The sequence below is a fragment of the Callospermophilus lateralis genome, chromosome 6, assembly GCF_048772815.1.
Source record: "Callospermophilus lateralis isolate mCalLat2 chromosome 6, mCalLat2.hap1, whole genome shotgun sequence".
In the NCBI taxonomy this organism is placed as follows: Eukaryota; Metazoa; Chordata; class Mammalia; order Rodentia; family Sciuridae; genus Callospermophilus; species Callospermophilus lateralis.
Window position 1 is genome coordinate 117,921,147 of NC_135310.1, and position 22,650 is coordinate 117,943,796.

A 22,650-nucleotide genomic window follows, 5' to 3' on the forward strand; every position below is an offset into this window, starting at 1 on the left:
TTTAAAAACCTATATTTATTTGGACAAAACCAAAGATAAATGAAAAAATAAAGACTTTTTTTCTTTATATAGTAGAATTCAAGGTGCTCTTTTTAGTGTTATTACAGAATTTTCTTTGTAATAGAAAAGGGTGGAAAAAAGCAGCATACTTTAGCCATAGAGATGTAATAAATACTGGAAGGTGCAGAAAATAGTGTTCTGTTCTATAATTAAGAATTGTTCATCCCCATCACTTTTTTTCTTCTCTCCATAGGGCCATGTGAAACTTTCGGACTTTGGCCTTTGCACAGGACTGAAAAAAGCACATAGGACAGAATTTTATAGGAATCTGAACCATAGCCTCCCCAGTGATTTCAGTAAGTGTTAAAAATGATATTGGTTTCTTTGTTCCTTATGGAATTGCTGTTTTCCCTGGCAACCAGATTCATCAGGAAAGATAGGAGAGCATTGTCTGGTGAGGCAAGATGATGCTAACAGGTACGTTAAGACAGATGTTGAAAAGAGTTTTCTTTGAGCTCTACTGGGCAAGTTCTGGGGATGAATTTGGAACAGGCAAGCAAAGGTAGTAAAGGAAAAGGTCCTGGGAATAGCTCCAGACTGGATTTATTCTAGGGTCTTCTTTCTGTCATGGCAGGGGAAAAAAACGTTAACCTTAATGAGAATTACTTCTACTTGAACATTTGATTGCTATCAAGTCATTGAAAATTACATAGTTAAATTATAATTCATCCTAGAAAAGCTTATGTCAAATAATGTAACCTAAACATAGAAATTCTTGCACATATAACAATTGCTCCTCTTGGAAATTTGATGATAATTTTGAGAAACAGTGAATGTTTTAAGTCTACTTCAGGACCTTTGTTTCTGAGGCTAAGTTCCCTGTAATTCGGAGTAAGACCTAGTGTGTTCTCTCTGACTAGATGATCCACCTATAAGTGATGTTTACAGCTTTTGTTATGTGATTCTTTGAGTTAGTAATGCTTGAGAACCTCTGATTTGGGCTTACAGACCTACTGGGAAATGTGTCATCTGAAGTTGTTATATAAAGGTAGAAAAAAACAAAACTTAGGGTCTCATATGACTTGAACCAGAGTATCCCCTCCAATAGTAACCATTTTTATATAAACTTTGATTAGAACTATTTTTCTATTTGTAGCTTTCCAGAACATGAATTCCAAAAGGAAAGCAGAAACCTGGAAAAGAAACAGACGTCAGCTAGTAAGTAATAGCTATGGCTTTTGAAATACTATAGACCAAGTGTGAATAAGTTTAAAAAATATACACATGGATTTTCACATGATAAATATTTGTAGAATATCCCTTGCTTTTATGATTACCTTAATAGAGTGCTATGATTATGTTGGTAGCACCAAAAGGAATCTTGAAGGAGAACAGATAATATTGGGTTGCTTTTATTGTGACATTTTTTTTTTTTTTTAAAGAGAGAGTGAGAGAGGGAGAGAGAGAGAATTTTAATATTTATTTTTTAGTTATCGGCGGACACAACATCTTTGTTTTGTATGTGGTGTTGAGGATCGAACCCGGGCCGCACGCATGCCAGGCGAGCACGCTACCGCTTGAGCCACATCCCCAGCCCGATTGTAACATTTTCAATGGGTCACCTCATTCTGACTTTTTAGGTTGTTGACAATACTTTTCCTTCCTATCCCACTTTTCCCTGGGAAGGGGGTTATATTTAAGCTGGAGATTTCGCAATGAAAGTTAAGTGCATATATCTACCTTGAATTTTTAGGCATTGGTTCTCAACTTGTTAAAATTTTAATTCACTTAGGCAAATTAAGACTCCTCAATTTATAGGCCTCATATTTTCTTACTTTGTGTTGGAAAAAAAGTACTTGGTAATCAAAATTGGAGAGAACTAGAAGAGAAATTTTTATTATTTTATGTTTGAATATATACACATGTAAAATTATGCCCCACAAGCTTAAAAATAAGTAACCTTATTGCATTTACCTTGATAGTATAACCTTATTCCATTTACATTAATAGTTGGAAATTATTTACATAGTTTAATTTCACCAGTGAAATGTTATCTAGGCAAAATTTATTATTATTATTTTATTTCATTTATTTTTAGTTGTAGATGGACACAGTACCTTTATTTTGTTTATTTAGTTTTGTTTTTATGTGGTCCTGGGATTGAACCCAGTGCCTTACCCATGCTAGGCAAGTGCTCTACCACTGAGCCACAACCCCAGCCCAAAATTTATTATTAACAATAGCTAATTAATTGGTTCATGTTTGAAGTACAACATATGTGTTGTTCTTTGGGATAATGATCATATGTGTATTTTATGTAATAAATGGTAGAACTTCTGCTTGTCTGCATATATAATAGTAATTTAGCAGGTTTGCCAAATACTTTGTGTTTCAGCCAGACTTAGTAAAATGCTGACTTAGATTTCTCTGTAATACCTTTATTAACTCACTTAGTAGGTCACCTAATAAGTAGATGTCAGTCACTTGTGAAAATGGAAGCCTGGGGGATTAAGAAAGAATCAGAGGAAGGGCTTGCATTTATTTTGATTTTTTGAAGCTTATCAGTGGGCTTTAGACTGTGATGATTTTGTTACTCTTTTGAAGATGGAGTAACTTAAATTAATCCTTTCTTTCTTCTTCTTTTTTTTTTTTTTTTTGCTGGGAATCAAATCTTGAGGCACTTTACCACTAAGGTACATCCCTAGCCCTTTTTTATGATTTTGTTTGAGATAGGGTCTTGCTGAGGCTGGCCTGGAATTTGCAATCCTTCTGCTTTAGTCTCATTGAGTAGCTGAAATTATAGGCATTTGCCACCATCCCCTGCTAGCCCTTTAAATTTTAAATTTTGAGACAGGGTTTCTCACTAAGTTACAGAGGATCTTGAACAAAGATCCTCCTGCCTCAGCTTCCTGAGGAGCTGGAATTACAGGCATGTTTTACCACCCAACTTGAAATGAATCTTTGATGTCTTTATCTAATATTAACCTGGGGATACTTTAGTACAATTAGTTGCAACACTGTCTCCTTTCCTTAGAAACTGTGATACTCTAAACTTCTAAATTCTATCTGTGGTAGAAACCTGTTTCCATAGTTTGTTCAGGTTTAGGGAGTATCAGGAATAGATTGGTCAAATGCTTCCATTATGTCTGTATAAAGCAGTGACCATCTCCCACCCACACCACTGGTACTGGGAATTGAACCAAGGGCTCTTTACTACTGAGCTATATCCCCAGCATTTTTTTGTTGGGGGAAGCAGGGGGGTGCTGTGTTGGAGATTGAACCCAGGGCCTGTGTATGCGACACAAGCACTCTACCTACTGAACTATATCCCCAGCTCCCCCAGCTCTTTTTAATTTTTGAGACAGGGTCTCTGAGTTGCTGAGGGTCTTGCTAAGATACTGAGGCTGGCTGGCCTTGGACTTTTGATCCTTCTGTCTCAACCTCCTAAATTGCTAGGATTATATGTAGTGTGCGCCACTCAGACCTTCAAAACAGTGATTCTTAACATTGGCTATACTTAGGAGTCACTTGGGAAGCTTCAAAACCTATTGATGTCTTTGTTGTCCTACCCACAGAAATGCTGACTCATTTGGTCTGTGATATATAACCCTGGGTGATTCTGCTGTGTAGTTAATGTTGCGATCCTCCACTGAAAAGATGATCTGAAATGATAGCTTTGCCTTTTTGGGGGACTGATATTTATATTTTAGAAACTAACAAAAAATAAGGAATCCTTTGTGATTTTTTTTTTCTTTCTAGTTACTGCTGAATATCTAACGTGGGGCTTCAAGCCTGTTAGGCAACTGCTTTACCACTGAGCTTTACCCCCAGTCCTTTCAGGTTAGGATTTAACCTTTGTTTACTCTGCTTACATTTATATTGGGAGTGATTAAGTTGAAGTGCCTTAAACTGTACTTATATTCCAGACAAGCTTTATGCTCCTTGACAGATACCAAATGGTCATATCAGATTCACTAGTGACCACTTAAAATTCTATAAGAAAGAGATTTCATAGTTTCCATATTTGGAGTTAAATTTCACTTTTAAAAGAGTTTTGAGGGGCTGGGACTGCAGCTCAGTGGGAGAGCACTTGCCTAGCCTGTGTGAGGCACTGGATTCGAGTCTCAGCACCACATAAAAGTAAACAAATAAAATAAAGGCATTCTGTTCATCTACAACTACAAAAAAAAATTAAAAAAAAAAAGATTTTTGAAAGCCTGAATAAACTTTAAATTTATACTCTATTCACAATAGAAATGAGAAAGTATAAGTTAAGGTAATCCTTATATTACCTCATAATTTAAAATAAAGCCTTCTCCCAGTCTCCCAGATGTTAATTAATGATATTTCTAAATGATCCTATTCAGCTATTACCAAGCTGAAGGTTGATATTAACTAATGCTTAATATAAATTTGCCTGGTATGGTGGTGCACGCCTGTAATCCTTGCAGTTTGGGAGGGTAAGACAGGAGGATCACAAGTTCAAAGCCAGCCAGCCTCAGCTACTTAGCAAGATCTTATCTCAAAAAATAATGGATTAGGTAAACATTAGGTAACATTAAAAAGGCTGAAAGGCTGAGGATATAGCTCAATTGTTAAGGGCCCCAGGGTTCAATCCCTGCTCCCTAAATAAACAAACTGCCTCCAGGTTGAGCCTAATGTGTGTAAGTGTAATTGTTTCTCCAAGACTATTGCTTTTTAGTCCATTGGGAATCACAAAGTAGAGGCTTGTGCTGGGCATAGTGGGCACATGCTTGTAATCCCAGCAACTCGGGAGCCTGAGGCAGGAGGATCACAAATTGGAGGCCAGCCTTAGCAATTTAGAGAGGCCCTGAGCAAATTGGTGAGCTCCTGTCTCAAAATAAAAAGTTAAAAGGACTTGGGGATGTATCTTAGTGTTAAACCATTCCTGGATTCAACCCCCAATACCAAATAGATAGATAGATAGATAGATAGATAGATAGATAGATAGATAGATAGATAGTAAGTAGAGGTTTCAGCTTCCTTCCTTGGCTGCTTACTGTAATGTTTTAAATTGTGACATGGTCCTGAGTAACCTTAGGCCTCAGTAACTGATTAGGTAACAGGTATGAATCAGTTTGAAGTTATTAAACCACCAAGGTAAGAGATGATGCATATGTAAATATTTAATCCTGGTCAGTTTATTTTTAGTGTGAAATTTATAGAAGTGATTAAGTAGGAAATGAAGTTGTCTTGTTACTTCTAAAACTCTGAAATGAAAGTCATAAGGTTTAGGACACATGGTGTGATTGAAATGACTGTTAAGCAGCAATAGTGCTGTTCTAGATGACCACTCTCATTGACATTATAAATACTCAGACAACAAATGAAAAAGGGTACAGATTGAAGAAGTTGGAGTTGGAGGGTACCCCCACATGGAAAACAGACAAAGATTTGGGATGAGTGTAGTCTTCAGATTGGAAAGGCTCCATCTGATGCATACAGCACAGGAAGTAAGTGTAGGAAAATGAGAGTCCCCATGGCAGGGCTCTGCTCCCAGAGGGACAGAATCACTCTTCCTGTCACAGGTTTGAGCTATCAGTCGGCTATATTTTATAATTCCAAGAGTTGTTTTTCAACACCTTCGTATCTTAAAGGAATTCTTTTCTTGTGGCAATAGACCTCTGGTTTTATGATCTTTGATCAAATATGATTTACTTACATTTATCTTTGCTAGAATAAATCTAGTATTTAAAGAGTATCTATAGTTTCTTACTTTTATAATTAGAATGAAAATACTTTGATTTTGGGGGAGGACACAATCCATGTTGCAGACTTTAAAGCTAAAACCAGACAATCAAAACAACAAAAACCAAAAAAAATATTCTTATTTAGTGTTTGTATCTTTAAAACATAATGTATGATTATCTAAACAGATCCCTACTTGACAATATGCAAAAAACAACTCTATAAGGAAAATAAAACTTTAGCAGAAAATACAAGACAAAATCTTTGTTCCCAGAGCAAGGCAAGAGTTTTTAAATGATATAAGCAGTAAAAATCACATAGGAAAAATTTGATTTGTTTTATTATTTTTAAAGGAAAACAAATCTCTGTATATCAAAAGATACAAATGAAAAGATAAGCCAGATGTACAGAAGTCCTGCACTTCTACCACTGTCACATGCCCTGGAGATAATGCATGTGTACACCAGGAGACATACAGAAGAATGTTTATTGCCTTTTCTCTAACAGCAAAACACTAAAAATAATCCAGGGAAATGGTTACATCTGGAATAGAATATTTTATAGCAGTGAAAATAACTGAACTACTGTTACCTGTGATAGCATGGATCAATTTTAAAAACAACATTGAGTCAGGCAGGTGGTGCATACCTGTAATCTCAGCTGCTTAGGAGGCTGAGATAGGAGGATGGCAAGTTCAAGACCAGCTTGGGCAATTTTTCAAGACCCTGTCTCAAAATAAAATGTAAAAATGGCTGAGGTTGTAGCTCAGTGGTAGTGTGCCCCTGAGTTCAATCCCTAGCATCAAAACAGAGAGAGAAAGAAAGAAACAAACAACATCAGGAGGAGAAATCAAATAGCAGAAGCCTTCATATACAATGATACCATTTTTATAAAGCTCAAAACCAAAACTAAAGCAGATCTCATTTATAGACGTAACAAAATTCAGTTTCTTTTGAAAAGCAGAGGAAGGATAAACATTAATAGAGATAGGTAGGAGGTAATACAGGATGGTATGGGGTGGTGTGTAGGTTTGGCTTTAATGATACTGGCATTGGTTTATTAGTTGAACTCATGGGTGTTCATTACATTGTTATGCCTCATAATTCAATAATTACACATGTATGTACCATATGTATGGATGTGACATAATGTTTATTTTTTGTATGTAGCAAATATTGCTTCATTTATAAAACCATTATAAAAGCAATAAGCTTCGTAGTAGGAGATTATATTAAGGATTAGTGTCCTGAATTCATAAAAATTCCTGTGAATCAATAAGAAAAAGAACTACTAAAAAAACTAATGGGCAAATTATATGAAAAGAAATTCACAAAATGTCTATAAGATAGTTAATTATCATATAAATATAAATCTGTGCTCAGCCGTACTAGAAATAAGGGAAATACAAATTAAAACGTCTTATTTCATATTTATTAAATTGGTAACATTTTAACAATTTGACCAAGCCAAGTGTTGGTAAGGTGCATAGCACCAACTTATCCCTTTGCCTAAGTTTCAATAGGAATAACCACTTTGGAGGACAGTTGGCAGTTAGCTCTTTAAGTTGAAATGTTTGTAACCCAAGACCCAGCAAAACTACTATAATATACAACCTCTAGTATATATCGAGAGAAATTCTTGCACAGTGCTCAAGGAGATATTGAGAGAATGTTTACTCAGGTGTTGTCAAAGTGAAACATTAGAAACAATGTAAGTGTCCATGTATAGAAAAACAGATAAAAACAATTTTGATTTATTTCTGTAACAGAAAATAATACCCAGAGAAAAGAATGAACTAGAGCTACATGAATAGGTCTCAAAACCATAATGTTGAGTAAAAAAGGCAAGTTGTAATACTGAAGAATAACTCAGTATAGTATGAAACCACTTATTGAATGTTTATTTATTTATTTTTATTTTTTGTTTTTTGAATTTTTAATATATATTTTTTTTAGTTATTGGTAGACACAACATCTTTGTATGTGGTGCTGAGGATCGAACCCGGGCCGCACGCATGCCAGGCGAGCACGATACCGCTTGAGCCACATCCCCAGCCCCTTATTGAATGTTTATACAAGAAGTCATGTGTAATTTATGAGCACATTCACACAAGAACAGCACAGCAACTTCTGGGTAGTTTCTGCCTCATTGAGGAGAGAGGGATGGGTTTTTAAGGCAGAGCTTTAATTGTTTCTGTAGTTCCATTTATTTAAAAAAGACAAATGACTGCAACAAATAGAGTAGATTATTAACCTCTACTATGGGATGTGTGTTGCATTGTCTGATTTTTTTCTGTATGTTTGTAATATTTCATAATAAAATTTTTAAAAATATTTAGTTTTTGTAGTTGTAGTTGGACACAATAACTTTATTTTATTTATTTATAAGTGGTGCTGAGAATTGAACCCAGGGCCTTGCACGTGCTAGGTGAGCACTCTACTGCTGAGCCATAACCCCAGCCCCATCATAATAAATATTTTAAAAAGACAACACAGCTGTTATTTTTTTTATTTTAAAGCTTATATAGTATTTAAAGCACCTGGACTAGAGCCTTACTCACAGTAGACTCTCACATGTAAAGCACTTCAGAAGACTTTGACTGTACTTCCTCCTAGTATTTTGCATTCCTGGTATATTAGACCAGAATACTGGACTCTAGAAAATATTCCTCTAGCCAGGTGTGGTGGTGCATGCCTATGATCCCAGAGACTCAGGAGGCTGAGGCAGGAGAATCACAAATTTGAGGCCAGCCACAACAATTTAGTGAGACCATCAACAACTTGGTGAGACCCTGTCTTAAGATAAAAAGGGAATATAATTTGGTGGTAAAGTGCTCCTAGGTTTAATCCCAAGTACTCCCCCATCAAAAAAAAAAAAAAAAAAAAAAAAAAGTAAAGAAAATATTTCTCTAATAATTATTTCTAGAAATGATTAAGTTTGGTAAGGAGACATTTGTAAACTTTTGATCTGTAGTGTATAATGTTAGCTTTTAATAATAAAGCTTTCCTTTATGGTTTTCTCAAATCAAACAATATATATGATAGAAAGAGGGATAATTGGAATTGGAGCAAGATATGTAATTTCTGAACAGCACTCTACCATATAACTAATTTTAAGTTTGAGGCCTTAGGCAAATCTATCTTGAATTTCAATGTTCATATCTGCAACACTGCATTAATAAGGTCCTTCTTTGTAGAGGTTTTGTCAGGATTTAAATAGATGAATACACATATTAAAGTACAGAGCTTTGTATTTAATCATAGTAAATTATGGTACTAATTGTTATGAAAGAGGTATGTGTGACCTAGTGAATTACAGGCTTTGGATATATTTAGGAAGGGTCTTTTGCCTCATTAACAAAGCTTTATTATTCATCATGGGAAGCACCCTAGCAACTCAAGCTTGCTTTAAGCGCCTAGACTCTCCTGCTTATTTAGTTTCAGGGCAGCTCCTATTGGTGCTTTTGTAGCCTTTGGTCTCTAGAGCAGAACTCTGCATACCCCCTTCCCTGGCTTGGCCTCCCTGATGTGTGGTACGTATTTCAGGCCTTCTCCACAGTAGGCACTCCTGACTACATTGCTCCTGAAGTGTTCATGCAGACCGGGTACAACAAGCTGTGTGATTGGTGGTCGCTTGGGGTGATCATGTATGAGATGCTCATTGGTAAGTTGCATGCTTCCAGAGAACATTTTCTGTGCATCCAGAAAACACTTCTAGTTTGATATTAGATTCTGTTTTATTTGGGGGTGATCTAGGTGCCCCCCTACCCGTTTTTCTTTCAAAGTGAAGTTTCCTAGATAGAGAACTCTCAGTCAAATGTGTTCCACTATGTTCTTAGACTTCCTATCATCCTGTGGTTGCTTTGCTGATCATTTATTTTTTTCTTCTGTGCTTTCATCCTCTCCGTCTAGCATCTCTAGCACTGTGTTTATTAAACACTTAATGTGTGCAGAGTTCTAACTGGGCACTGCCTCACTCTTCACTTGGAATTTGCTATGTCCCCTTCCTCTCTCAAAGCCTTCGAAGCAGGGAGGCCTCTGACCTCTCTACTTCTTTGGATATTTTTCTGTATAGAGGGGACACATCTGTGGGGATGGCCATGTGCCATTGAACATAGGAGAGTGAGTGTATGGATAGCTGGGTGTGGAGTCATTGGGCTGCATTGTCTGTGGGGCATGGAGGGATCCCTGTGCAGGGGAAGGCACCCTGTACATCAAGGAGGGCCAGTGGGGCACAGGGTATGTGAGTGCTTATCTTCTTGCCCGCACTTCTCAAAAAAAGAGGCGTGGTGGTCACTTTTGAAGCCCATGTTTTTTTCTTATTCAGCTGTTTTGGCACTGTACCCATATAAGTGTATTCCTAGAATGGGTAATTTTTTAATGGTGATATTTCATCCTGTCAGCAGGGTGATTCCCACTTTTTTCTTTTCCCAGCAACTATTTACTGGCTTCCTAGTGGTACCAAAAGTATAACTTCACTTCAGACTTAGTGAAGCTTTTGTGGGGGGAGGGGAGGATGAAAAATTGGTCTAGATGTTCTCTGGGATAAGTGGAAACCCTGACTATTATAGAGGAATGGACGTACAGAGGTGTCAGGTTGTCCTCAATGATATGTGGAACTGTGTCAAGGAGGATAATTTCAGTCAGATTCAAAGTTCTGGGAAGTAAAAGCTCCAAAGTTCCTTTTTTATTACAGGCTACCCACCTTTCTGTTCTGAGACCCCTCAGGAGACATACAAGAAGGTGATGAACTGGAAAGAAACTCTGACTTTTCCTCCAGAAGTTCCCATCTCTGAGAAAGCCAAGGATCTAATTTTGAGGTATCAGAGAACATTCCCCCACCTCCTCCTGCTCAGGCCTTTTTTTCATTATCTTTGGGTCTGATCCCTGCTTTTCCCCATTCTTCTCTTGAAAACAAACAAAAAAAGAGTTTATTTTCTTCTTTGCCTGAAGAAACTCCTTGAGGTGTGCTGAAAGTCCTCTATCTTTTCCAGGTTCTGCTGTGAATGGGAACATAGAATTGGAGCACCCGGAGTTGAGGAAATCAAAAGTAATTCTTTTTTTGAAGGTGTTGACTGGGAACATATCAGGTATACTCATATTCAGGATTATTTTTGAAAGTTCATAATTTGCTTAGTATTGATTAGGAAGAATCATCTTTGGCAAGCTATGTAAAGGAAGAGAGCTGCTTAGAAACATAGTCCTTTCTGGATTTTTATTCATGGTGAAGATGGGGAGTTGGGCCTCATCAGCCATGTGCTATGGAATATATTGAATCCAGAATTATTTATAAAGGCCAGTGAACTTTGGGTCCCTTGGTGAAGGGAGCCATTTTGAAATATGTTGTCTTTGCTCTTATGTAACATCTCTGGTGTTAAGGGTCACCAGCAAGACTGTCCCTGCCCACAGGCTAGTGGCTAATCCTGGGAGATGGAGAAAGGAAATAGAGGCAAAAGCAGAGCGGGGGTGTGTGCCAGTGGGAAGGAGAGGGAGGCTGTGGAGGGCAGGGTGCTGCCAGTGGCCGTGAGAACACGGGCCTGCAGTAGCCACAGACCTTCTCACTCAGCACTTGCAGCTTGCTAAACAGAAGGTGAGGAACTTGTCATTTTATTTAATACATATGTTCTGGTTGCATTCTTGTGATTTTCATTTTGCCTTTCTTTTGCCATATCTTTTAACCACTCACTGGTTGGCACCATTATTAAAGTTACCTTGTTGCTGGCTGTAGTGGCACATGCTTGTCATCCCAGCCGCTCTGGAGATGAGGCTGGGATGACAGGCATGGGGATCATAAGTACAAAGCCAGTCTCTGCAATTTAGTGAGCCCCTAAGCAACTTAAGAGAAAACCTGTCTCTAAATAAGATATTTAAAAAGTGCTGCAGATGTGGCTCAGTGGTTAAGCGCCCCTGGGTTCAATCCCCAGAACCCAAAAAATAAAAATAATGATTTTGTTTGAATGCAGTCATTTGGTCAGCATTCATGAGCTTTTCAGAGAAAATAAATGCTTTCTGACAGTGATTAGTCTTCCCTGTCAGATCATGAGTCTTTGGGGGGAAAGATTTGATCAATATCCATATGAACGCTAACCATAGTAACTTTTGGCTTGTCTGTTCCTGGCAGGGAGAGACCGGCTGCGATATCTATTGAAATCAAAAGCATTGATGATACCTCAAACTTTGATGAGTTTCCAGAATCTGATATTCTTAAGCCAACAGGTAATTCCACCAGCATTACCTCTGCTGCCTTAAAATCACATTATCCTCCCCATCCCCAATTTTGGGACAATGTTTATAAATCAGGGTAGAAAACGTGGACAGGAACTTCAGTGCTTAAGATCCTTTGTAAGTATTGTTCCAATACTAATGCTGGGTAGTGGTGAGACCTTGTTAAAAGGAAATGAATACAAAATTCCCATGTCTAGACTGCTCAAGTCGGCGGGCAAGTCATAAAGCATTCTTTTGTTATTTATTAAAGATTAGGTAGATTAATATGACAGAAATGGGAAAATAAATCTTCAAAAATATTTCTGCAGAAACATGGGGTTCAAAGAACATATAAGCAAATGTAGAACATTTGCAGAGTGAAAAACAACATTTTCCAAGTAGAAATTGCAGTGTGTTCAGGATGACACACCTTCAGTACTGAATAGTCCATTGGGGTAAGACTGATGCAACTCTTACCTCTGTTTCTTTCCCAGTGGCCACGAGTAATCACCCTGAGACTGACTACAAGAACAAAGACTGGGTCTTCATCAATTACACCTACAAGCGCTTCGAAGGCCTGACTGCAAGGGGGGCGATACCTTCCTATATGAAAGCAGCAAAATAGGACCCTAGACATGGAATCCTGAGTGGAGCAGGGTTCTTTGTACAACATCAGAGTTTTCTTCTTACACTTTTTTGAAAGAGCTTCCAAAGAGTTTATGGAAGCCTACAATATGTCATAGTCAAATTTCCTGAAATGTGATAGTAAGTGGATTTTCTTCCATAATGCATCTGAAATCTGAAAGAACAGTGACAGCCATTTCTACTACATTGGCCATAAATAGTTGTCTTGCTTCTTGAGAAGCATCATGAGCCAATTTGATAGGTGTTTTAAAAAGAATTTTGTATTTTCCTGAATTCATCAGAATGAAGGGGAAAAACAGCCATCATCCAACATTATTGAGATTCTTATGGACACTCCCTAAATATCAGCCAATTGCTGTGATATGGTGACACACCATTTGCCAAGCCCACCAAGTATTTCTTTTTCTTTACAGTAAAAAGTTCTGTAGTACTAAGAAAATAAAGCAATAATGACAGTCTCAGCAGCCAACATTTTGGCTGAGGGAAATGACCCACCATCCCACTGGACAGCGATGGTAGTTTCTCCCCATACTTCAGCCTCGGACAAGTGGCTTTTCATAGCCTCCATTCATGGTGCACTTTATGGTACTAGGATAAAGACCCTCAGACCACTGATTTATCTCCCTTTTCCCACTCATCTAAAAGATTCATGCTGCTCTTCTGAGTGTTGATGGGAGAACAACAGCTTGATCCGTTGTTGCTCATAGAAGGCCCCAAAAGCCATTGGGCATTGCCAAGGAGTTCTGGATCAAGTGGAAACCCTCACATTGTCTTCAGGCTGTATCAGAAAATCCCTAAGACGGATGTTGCTATGAACCAGCAATACCTTTAAATGCTGCCAGAGGGACTCAGTGTATTCTGGGATCACAGCAAGGAGGGCGCTTAGCTCTTGGCTAAGGTTCTGCTCCTGTGAAGTCTGCAGAACCTCCTGGAAGTGCTGAAGATACCAGCTCAACACAAGTGCACAGCTGGCTGACAAGTCCTTGTAAGGTTCACTCCTCGATCCCTGGTGCAATCGTTTTGTCTTCTCTCTTGGTCTTTTCCTCTCCTAACTTTAAGTAGCCATTTTGCCTTGGAATCATGATTACAAAATTTTCCTTTGCAGATGCCTTTCTGGGGGATGCTCCCCCCACACCCTAAAGGGTCGCCTGCAGCTCAGGCTGACTGGGCCTCTGCTGTGGCATTCTCTCACAAGAGACCCTCTGAATTTTAGCACCAAGTGCCTTCTCTGTCACAGCGCTGCCACCTTCAGAGGACTTTTGCTGCGTCAGAAAAATGTGGAGGTTCCATATTAATGCATTACTCATTTCTGGTTTTAAGTTTTGATAACTATTAAAGCATCATTTGCACCTGTGTGGTAACTTTGCCTGTTGTGGAGCATCATGGCTAAGCTGCAGCTGGAAACTGCTTTCTTCAGTCTCCGAGGTTGAGAAGGTCAGCTTTGAAAGGGAAGTGCCCAGCTTAGATATTCAGAAGAGAAGAGTAGAGGATCAGAGTTACAGTTGTAAGTGAAACCGCCTGGGTTTTAAAATCTTAGATGAAGAAAAAAAGAATGCTAGAAGTCTTCACTCCGGATGGAGGTAGTGTGTTCACCCTTAATCTTTCATTCATAGCCTGTTTGTGAAAGGAAGAAAATGAGATTCTTTTGTGTAACATTGTAGTTCTTTGTATTACCAAATAGTTGGGGTCCTGACCCACAGTGTGTTTTGCAAGAGTGTTTGGGAAGCAGGGTAAGGAGAAGTAGCAGGAGTACCAGTAGCATATGTGTGCTGGGGAGTGGCAGGGGGTGATTTGTTTTAGGGGGAAATACCCACGTTTTAATATTTAAACTTCTGAATAAACTGTGTGAAAACAGTAGTGGAAATCTGTGATGTGTTTTAAAGCAAAAGTGTCTTATAATTCAGAACAGTACTGGTGGCTTCTTTTAAGCCATTAGTTGTTGAACATCACAACAGTACGCTGTGGTCCTCTATGCAAAGTGCGGTCCTGTCTCAGGGAAGCTAGGGCCAGATTTGGTTTCCAGGGAGCCAGCCTTCTGAATTGGTGTCCCTCTAAAGACTTCTGTCAGCCCCTGCACATATTCTTTCCACCTCATTCAAGGTTACGGGGAGTGGACCTTCCCCTTGCAACAAGGTCACATACACCTGCTGGCAAAAGTGCTGCACCTGTGCAAAAGTGGGGCCTTGGGGCTGGGGGTACAGCTCAGCTGGTCGAGTGCTCTCCTCCCATGCACAAGGGCCTGGGTTCAACCCCCAGCGCCACAAAAACAAAACAAGTGAGCCCTTTGCACAGCTGTTTACAACCCAACCCTTTGTTTTCCCCTCACAAGATTACAGGATGGGACTTAGCCTTCCATTTCCATTAGAGCAGGGTCAGCTTCTGAGAGGCTGTGTGCTGTAGCAGTGCTGTTCTGTTTCACTCCTTAGTCCCTTTCTGGGGAAAGGAACCTCAGAAATAGGTAAGAAGGGGCAAAGACTTAGTAGCCAGAATTAGTAGTTTTTCCAAGGCTCTTGGGTCCCAAGAAACACCTTAGGAAGTGCTGTTTCAGTTGATCTTGTTCACAGTTAATTCTCTTTCTTACTTTCATTGGGGAAGTTGGAAAATAAAATTGTTACACTAGTAAAGCTTTAGTGCATACTAAAATGAAACAATATTGATGATCCTGAGTCTGTCTTTGATTCAGGAATGCATCAGAAGTTTTAATACCTGTTTCTTTTTAGAATTACTTTCAAAAATAAAATTCAGATGAATTCACTTAGGATTAATCAGCACATTGCTGATTTCAAAACTCATAACAGGAGACCCCTGCCATTGATCGTTGATGCTTTTTCTTAAGACTCATTTGCTTGGAAGGCACATTTCCTGGATCACTTCATTCTTTTTCTCTCTGGGACCTAGGTGTGTAACCTAAATAGTATTTTATCTTTCTATCTATTTGTTGGTTGATTGTAGTTGGACACACCTTTATTTATTTTTTTGTGGTGCTGAGGCTTGAACACAGTGCCTGACATATGCTAGGTGAGCGCTCTACCGCTGAGCCACAACCCCAGCCCCTCAAATGGTACTTTTAATTGAACTCAAAGGATTCAGAGTGGTACTTTTCATATCCTACTTAGCATACATTTCCCTAGAATGATCTATCAAAACCAGTGACTTGAAAAACAGGCTTCTTAGTGGGCAAGGTGGGGCACACCTTTAATCCCAAGTGACTTAAGAAGCTGAAGTAGGAGGATTGTGTTTGACAACAACCTAACAAGACCCCTGACAACTTAGCAAGACTCTGTCTCCAAAAAAAAATAACAACAAAAAAACCACAACCCAGACTCCTTGATACTTTTTAAAATTTCTATTTCTGAGAGAAACATCTTGCTCAAACAATGTTTAAGGTCCATGATGTACCGGGCGCTCTGGGGACACAATAGGGAGCTCATCATGTTTTTGAACTGCAGATCTGTGAGAGGCGAGGATTCCCACACTAAGGGGCTTTGCCAGCTGTAGCATCAACAGTGAAGTTATTAAATTGGTGTTGAGGTGACAGTGCTGATAAGCCAATTCAGTTGAGTGGCATAGGGAAGCTTCCCAGAGAGTTTTATTCTAAGTAGTCGTGATTTGATGGGAAAGAAGTGCACAGTCCAGGATTCTGGGGCCTGGCAGTGTGGCCCCGTGTGGTTGAGGCACTTTTGTTCACTTCATTTCCCTCTCCCACTCAGCTCACTTCAGTCGGATTTCTTTTCTCCTGAGACAGGGTCTTGCTAAATTGCCTAGGATGGTCTCAAACTTGCTATCTACCTGCCTCAGTTTCCCAGGTTGCTGGGATTATAGGCATGTGTTACCATGCCAGCTCACAGTCTGGTTTCTGTCCCATGTGTGAAATGTTAGTCATCCCTAGCATTAAGGTTTAGAATTCCCCTGGTCCTTGGTGTTCACTTACAATGCGCCTCCACCCCCCCCCCCGCCCCCCGTGTTCTCCTGTCCTGCTGCACTTGCACTGTTGAATTTTTTTTTAAGTTTTCCTCCGCACCCTTCCTTCTCTAGTCCCTTTCCCCACCACTTAAATATTGTGTGCTCTCTCCTTGCTGTGGCTTTAGCTACCACTTTTTAATTGAGGTCTTATCTTCTAACCCAACTTATCTAGGTCCCTTCTCGGAACTCTGCCAGAAACAGCCCCTGCAAGGCGTCATGTAGGCTCAGACACAAGAGCTCTTCTTGCTCCCATATACACTTCTAGTTTCGTCTACCCAGATGTCCAAGCCAGAAAGTTTGGAGCCTCTAAATAAGTCTGTCTTCAGTAAGCGCCTGAGTTCAGGGCATGGCCATCCATTCAGCTAGTGCCTCTTCTTGTTCCTTACGTGGTTCATCACAGGCCTCCTTGTGTCTGGCCCTCCCCTCTCTAATGTGTTCTCCTTGCTGCCAAAGAAATTCTAGATTCCAAGTCTGGTTCATCATTCTGCCTAAAAACCCTTTAGAGCTCCTATTAATGGAGTCCAACTTCGAGCTAGAGTCTCTCCTTACTCTACCCACATCTCTGTACCATCCCATCCTTTTCCCTGATGACAAGTTATTATTTTACCTCCGAGCATGTATCTGAGCTAGCCTAGAATACTTCCTCCCCTCATGCAGTTCTCCACAATTTGGTTCACAAGTGACTTCTGTAAGTCTTTTTTGTATTCCTCTAAGTAAAAACTGACACCTCCATTCTTTTAGACTTCCTAAGTGACCTGAACTATTTGCAGGTCTGCTCCACATGACAATAAAAGCCCCTTGAAGGGAGAAACTGTCCAGTTGGTGTATGGCTGCGGTCAGGCACAAAACACACTCAATTGGCTGTCTTCAAGGTGCATTCTTTTGTTATGTGACTATGGGGGTTGAACCCAGGGACACTCTACCACTGAGCTACACCCCCAACGCTTTTTAAAAAATTTTTATTTTGGGATATGATCTCTAAATTGCTCAGGCTGACCTTGTCCTTGCAACCCTCCTGCCTCAGCCTCCTGAGGAGCTGGCATTACAAGTGTGAACCACTGAGCCCAGGAGGGCATGTTCTTAAACTCCTGGGCCATCTGGTAAAATAGTAGCCTGCTGCGGGGTGCACAGCTTGCTTTTCAACCTTTAGATTATTAGTGCCAATAAGCTCCAGGCCAAGTAGGGCTGAGTGAGCATTTTTGACTAGAGTGGGGCCAAATCACAGAAAGAAAAAGAGGGTCAGGATTTAAGTGCCCAGAGGTCTTGAGTGCAAATTAACCAGCAAAGAGAGGCAGATCGAGAGGACTCACGGAGGTCCAGGGGAGGCCCGGGTCGAAGGAAAGCAGGCTCTGCTCGCTCATCCCAGTGCCATCCTTTCCTATCTTGCTGGTGTCTTGCTTTGTGATTTTATTTTTCCCCCCAAAAAAACAGGCACACAAATGATAATATTTTATTATAGAAAAAGCATCCCAAATATAGGACTTCGTAAACACTGGTAGGTGAACAAGTGCAACTTGAGAAGTAAATACAAAGTAAAGAGGCAAAACCTACAAGCATTTTGCCATTAGGAGAAAATGTGATTCTCCCCAGAGGTGATCCCTTCCAGAACACAAATGTGGCTCCATCTCCCATGAAAGCATCAGATTTGCTTCGAGCTCACTCTGCCCATTTTAAGTTTCAAAGTGATGGCAAGAAGTGGCATTGAATGCGTTACTTACAAATACTTGATTTTCAAGGACTCCACATCACACTTTATGACAGTTTTGAGTTAAAGCCAGTGCTCTGAATATTTGTTTCGATGACAGACACTTTGTTACACTATTTGAAAATAGATCTCTCTCCCCCTGGGCCTACTCCACAGTATTTTCATAGACCTGAATTCATTAGATAGCATGCTATCCTCTTGAGATTTAACTTTAAATAATTCTAGCCACTGGATACTGCGCAATAAATCCAGCTACTTGTCTTCCTTACCCTTTTTGCTGTCACTCCTTCAACACTTTTCTTCTACTTTGGAGAAACCACAAACTCCTCTAACACATTTTAACATCAGCTCTTGGCTCCCTCTCCAGCTCCTCAGAAGCTCTGCTTTCTCACCAGCTACACAAGGTATGATGCAGACACGAACCCAGGAGTCTCTAAACTCAGACCCAGGTTCACCTTGGCTTGCTGAGATGCTCTGAAACTGTGGGTCAAACCATTTTGCTTATGAAAATCTTTCTGTATAAACAGCCTGGCTTACTTATTTAGGCACTTAGAAAAGACACCAAACCCAACTTCCACCTTTTCTATTAGGGAGAAACACCTCTTGCCTGACTGGCCAGTAACTGACTCAAGGGGATGATGGCAACCCAGCCTTTGTTCCCAAGAGGACTGAGAAGTCCTGCCATCGCGGAATGTCTCAACCCTGGGACAGGCACAGCTAAGGGGAGCCACCAAATGACAATGATGCTGAGGTCTAAGTTGGGGTTGGGAGGGATGCAGGAAAAAACCTCCCCCTTCACCAGCAGGGATCTGTGGTTCCAGTTTTTCCCTTAGTAACCACCACCTGGTGACACTAACAGATTAATCCTCACAGATTTCCACTTCCTCAAACCCCACTGGTTGGGGCCAAATGCATGTTAACATGCAATTCTGGGAGTGGAGCCATCTGCCTCTCAAAAGCTTGAGGGAATGAACAACACAGAACAAAGTACCAAGTACATGTTGTACTCTGATCACCTTTTTCAACCTAAGCATGAACTAATTACACTCAGAAAACAATACATGAGCTGTAACAGAAGTTACATCACAAATACACAAATGTCAGAAAATTCATATCTGCTTTGTATTGGCATATAAGTCTGCTGGGAAGCACCCTTCAACACTTCCCTGAGCTGCTCAGCTGCTAGTGGATGTGAATGTGGTGCCAGTAAGGTGACTTCAAATATGAGCCAATTAGTTTCACAGAAACACTAATTTCTGGCTACAAAGAACCCTAACCCTTCCCTTATCCCTGACCATTCGTCTTACAAAAATAGACACCAATGGTTATCAGAGCTCCAGGTGAGGGACAGTTCAGTTTAACCCCTCACTACTGCTTTTTCCAAGGGAGAAACAGCACTCATTCCCCCATGAAGCTGGTTGCCTCAGAACATTCTTGTTCTTCAATCCTGGAGACAGGGGAGCTCTACACCCGAATTGGTGTGTGGAGGACTGTGACTTGGGTAGTCAAATGGAGCCTGCTCTATAGAGCCGAATGGGAATGGAATTTAAGAAAATGAGTCATGTTCTTACCTTAAACAACTTGAAGGAACCTGCCTGTGCAAAATAAGTGATGGGTAAATGCCCAGGGCGGGAAATGGAAAGTCAACTTCTAACAGAAAATGGAAGATAATCCCCAAACACTTCCAGCTGGACTCTTGAATTCAGCTCTGCTGTTACTAACCACAGAGGTGCCAGAGGCAGGTGGGGGCTGGGGAGAGCAATCTGCATCGTCAACCACCATGCACTGTTAATAGAGCTGAGAAATCCAACAAAGCAGCCAGGCCTGACTTGCCTTTCACTGGGAACATCAGTATTGTTTTCTTACCCAGTGTGTGAGCAACTAATGGGCTATTTCAGAAACTGAACTTCACTGATACACCAAAATTTCATGGTACAAGAACAAATTTGGAAAATCCTGCACGTGAGTTTTCCCACCCTGCTTTATCACAAATGCCTTCTCTCTGGAGTTCTTATAAATCTTTCTATTATGATACTGAGCACTGCCGGGAGAAGAGACACACGCCTATAATCCCAGTGACCTGGGAGGCTGAGGCAGGAGGACTCCAAATTCATGGCCAGCTTCGGCAATTCAGCGAGACCTTGTCTCAAAGTAAAACTTAAGAAAAAAGGACTAGAGATACAACTTAGTGGTGGAAGGCCTCTGGGTTCAGTCCCCAGTATCACACACACACACACACACACACACACCCACACCCACACAAGATACTGAGCATTTAAGAGAAATTTCTGGCCTCATCTTGAAGGCCTTTAAGCCATAGCTCAGGTTCCCCTGGCACACCCACAGCAAAGGGCTGCCCTAGGGCACCAAGACCTGTGACTTCACATAGAATCCGCTCCAGGATAATCTGACTGGCCTGATTTGGAGAGGAGCTTCTACTTGATTTTTGAGTTTCATTCCAAATGAATTATCCATTTATCTAGGTTCATAAATGCTGAAGCTAAAAAGGTTTCTTATACCCTTGTCATTATTATTCTTTCTGTCAAAGAACCTGTCTTGTGTGGCTTTGGATTGTTCATTGCATTAGTAAGACACAAAAATTAACTTTAGCTCTTAAGAATTTCTTTTAGACATTCTGAGTGAGCCTAGCTTTCCTAGTTGCAATCTGGGTGTAGAAGGCCCCAGGAATGGCATTTCATTAACCTCTAGTGAGCATCTCACTAGTGCCCATGTTTACAAGATAAGAGATTGTCTCATTTTAGGTTTGGTCCCTTTGCTGCTAAGCAATTTACCTAATATAAAACAAAACAAAAACCACAGAGCACAAAGGACGAGGACTTCTTTGCTTAATATGAGGCAACAGGTCTTGTCTTCCTTTCCTGCTTTTGCAGTTGTGCAGAAACTCAGTGAACAGCACCAGACCAAAATTTTTCAAGTTACCAGGGCTGCTACAAAACTGGTAGCCTAATTACCAAAGTGTGCTTCTTCATTCCTTGCCAGAAGCACAGACTTACTGCAGAGGACACGTTAATTATGGGGGAAAGGAAATAATGGGGGAGAAGCATGTCTCCTATTCAGGATGAGACAGATGACGGGGAGGACAGGGAGGCCTAGCTGAGGGCATTCCAGACAGAGAAGAGCTCTGGTGAGGGGTGGGCTCACAGCAGACCCTAATCTTGAAAGTCATTAGAAGCCATCTGAGAAAGTGGGGCATTTAGCCGGTCAAGTTCATCCACTTGGGGTGGGTGGTGCATTAATATCTCCTGGTCCTCCAAGACATCCTCCCCAGCAGCTACCAGATTAGTGAGAGATTTGCTTCGAACACACTGGAAATCCACATGACGACTCTTTCCTTCTTCCTTTTCCCAGGACATCTGTATAAAGGGGCGCTGCACATAATTATAGATAACTTCAGACCGACCACCAGGTCTTCTCTTAATTTTTTCTTTACAGGTAGGGTACCCTGAAACAGAAAAAAGTCCTTCTCATTGATTCTGGCAAATTATGTGTAGCCTGTGTCCATATTTCCTCCTTCCTCCCAAATCCAGACAGCAAGAAAAACTACATGGGAAGTGACCAGTCCCTGCGCCTCATGCCCTTCTTGCTCTTTGGTTAGTAGGACTTGTCCCTAGAAGGGGACTAATTTAAGAGAAGTAACTAGAATTCTACCTCTTCTAATGAAAGGGGAAGAGAACCTCTTATTAATTTCAGGAGACTTTAATTGCTGACAACAATACCACAGAAGAAAAACCCTGCCAGGGCCTGGGTACTTATGTTCTCTTATTCTGTTGCTTAGAGTGCAGAATACATGAGGACCGGCAAAGGAGACGCAGACTGTTTAGCCTAATGGACAAACAGGAATGCTGCTTAAAATACCCAAAAGGCTTTCACATGGAAATGGAAAAAGTCCAAGCAACTTCAGAGGCCACAACTAGCAGGCAGGCAGGAAAGGGAGGCAGTCATCTCTTAAGATGCCTGGAAGAATGTTCTCATGCTTTGATGGGCTGCTCTGGGAAACAGGGTGTTCCTATCCTTTTCCTAGGGTCTCCCAAGAGACATGGAAAAGGCAATGGAAAAGAATTTAATAGATAAATCTCAAAATTTCTTCCAATTTTAAATTCCAAAATCAGATACAACGAAGGCTTGATGGGTTCTGAGGGCAAAATTGAGGCGGGAAAAGCAGCCAAGCATGTAAGTCAAAGATCCATGACAGGGAGACCAGGATGGCTTCAGCATACTACAAGAAGCAGTGTGTGAGACCTTTCCAAGAGGGACAAGGATGGAGCCACTGCTCCAGATCATTTAAAGTAGCTCTGTCAATATATCCAGACATTCCTCAGAGGTATGGAATAGTCATAAATTCTGAATGCCCAAACTGTATTTTTCAGAAGGACCCTTCCAGTTCCCACAAACATCTTCACCAAG

The 22,650-nt window shown here is 40.5% G+C and overlaps 2 protein-coding genes across 10 annotated transcripts in view; one reads left to right on the forward strand and one right to left on the reverse strand.

Annotated features, from left to right (window-relative positions):
- Stk38 (serine/threonine kinase 38) overlaps positions 1-14,397 on the forward strand; it is a 46,593-nt gene extending 32,196 nt beyond the window's left edge. For all 4 annotated transcript variants that reach the window (XM_076858815.1, XM_076858816.1, XM_076858817.1 and 1 more), the window contains 7 exons: positions 254-356; positions 1,157-1,218; positions 9,255-9,372; positions 10,405-10,528; positions 10,703-10,798; positions 11,830-11,924; positions 12,407-14,397. In XM_076858815.1, the coding sequence (XP_076714930.1) occupies positions 254-356; positions 1,157-1,218; positions 9,255-9,372; positions 10,405-10,528; positions 10,703-10,798; positions 11,830-11,924; positions 12,407-12,537 (729 nt within the window). In that variant the 3' untranslated portion in view covers positions 12,538-14,397. The remainder of the gene's footprint in view (positions 1-253; positions 357-1,156; positions 1,219-9,254; positions 9,373-10,404; positions 10,529-10,702; positions 10,799-11,829; positions 11,925-12,406) is intronic.
- A 3,559-nt stretch (positions 14,398-17,956) lies between these two features.
- Positions 17,957-22,650, reverse strand: part of Kctd20 (potassium channel tetramerization domain containing 20) — a 33,737-nt gene continuing 29,043 nt past the window's right edge. For all 6 annotated transcript variants that reach the window (XM_076858822.1, XM_076858827.1, XM_076858820.1 and 3 more), the window contains exon 8: positions 17,957-21,688. In XM_076858822.1, coding sequence (XP_076714937.1) covers positions 21,396-21,688 — 293 coding nt within the window. In that variant the 3' untranslated portion in view covers positions 17,957-21,395. The remainder of the gene's footprint in view (positions 21,689-22,650) is intronic.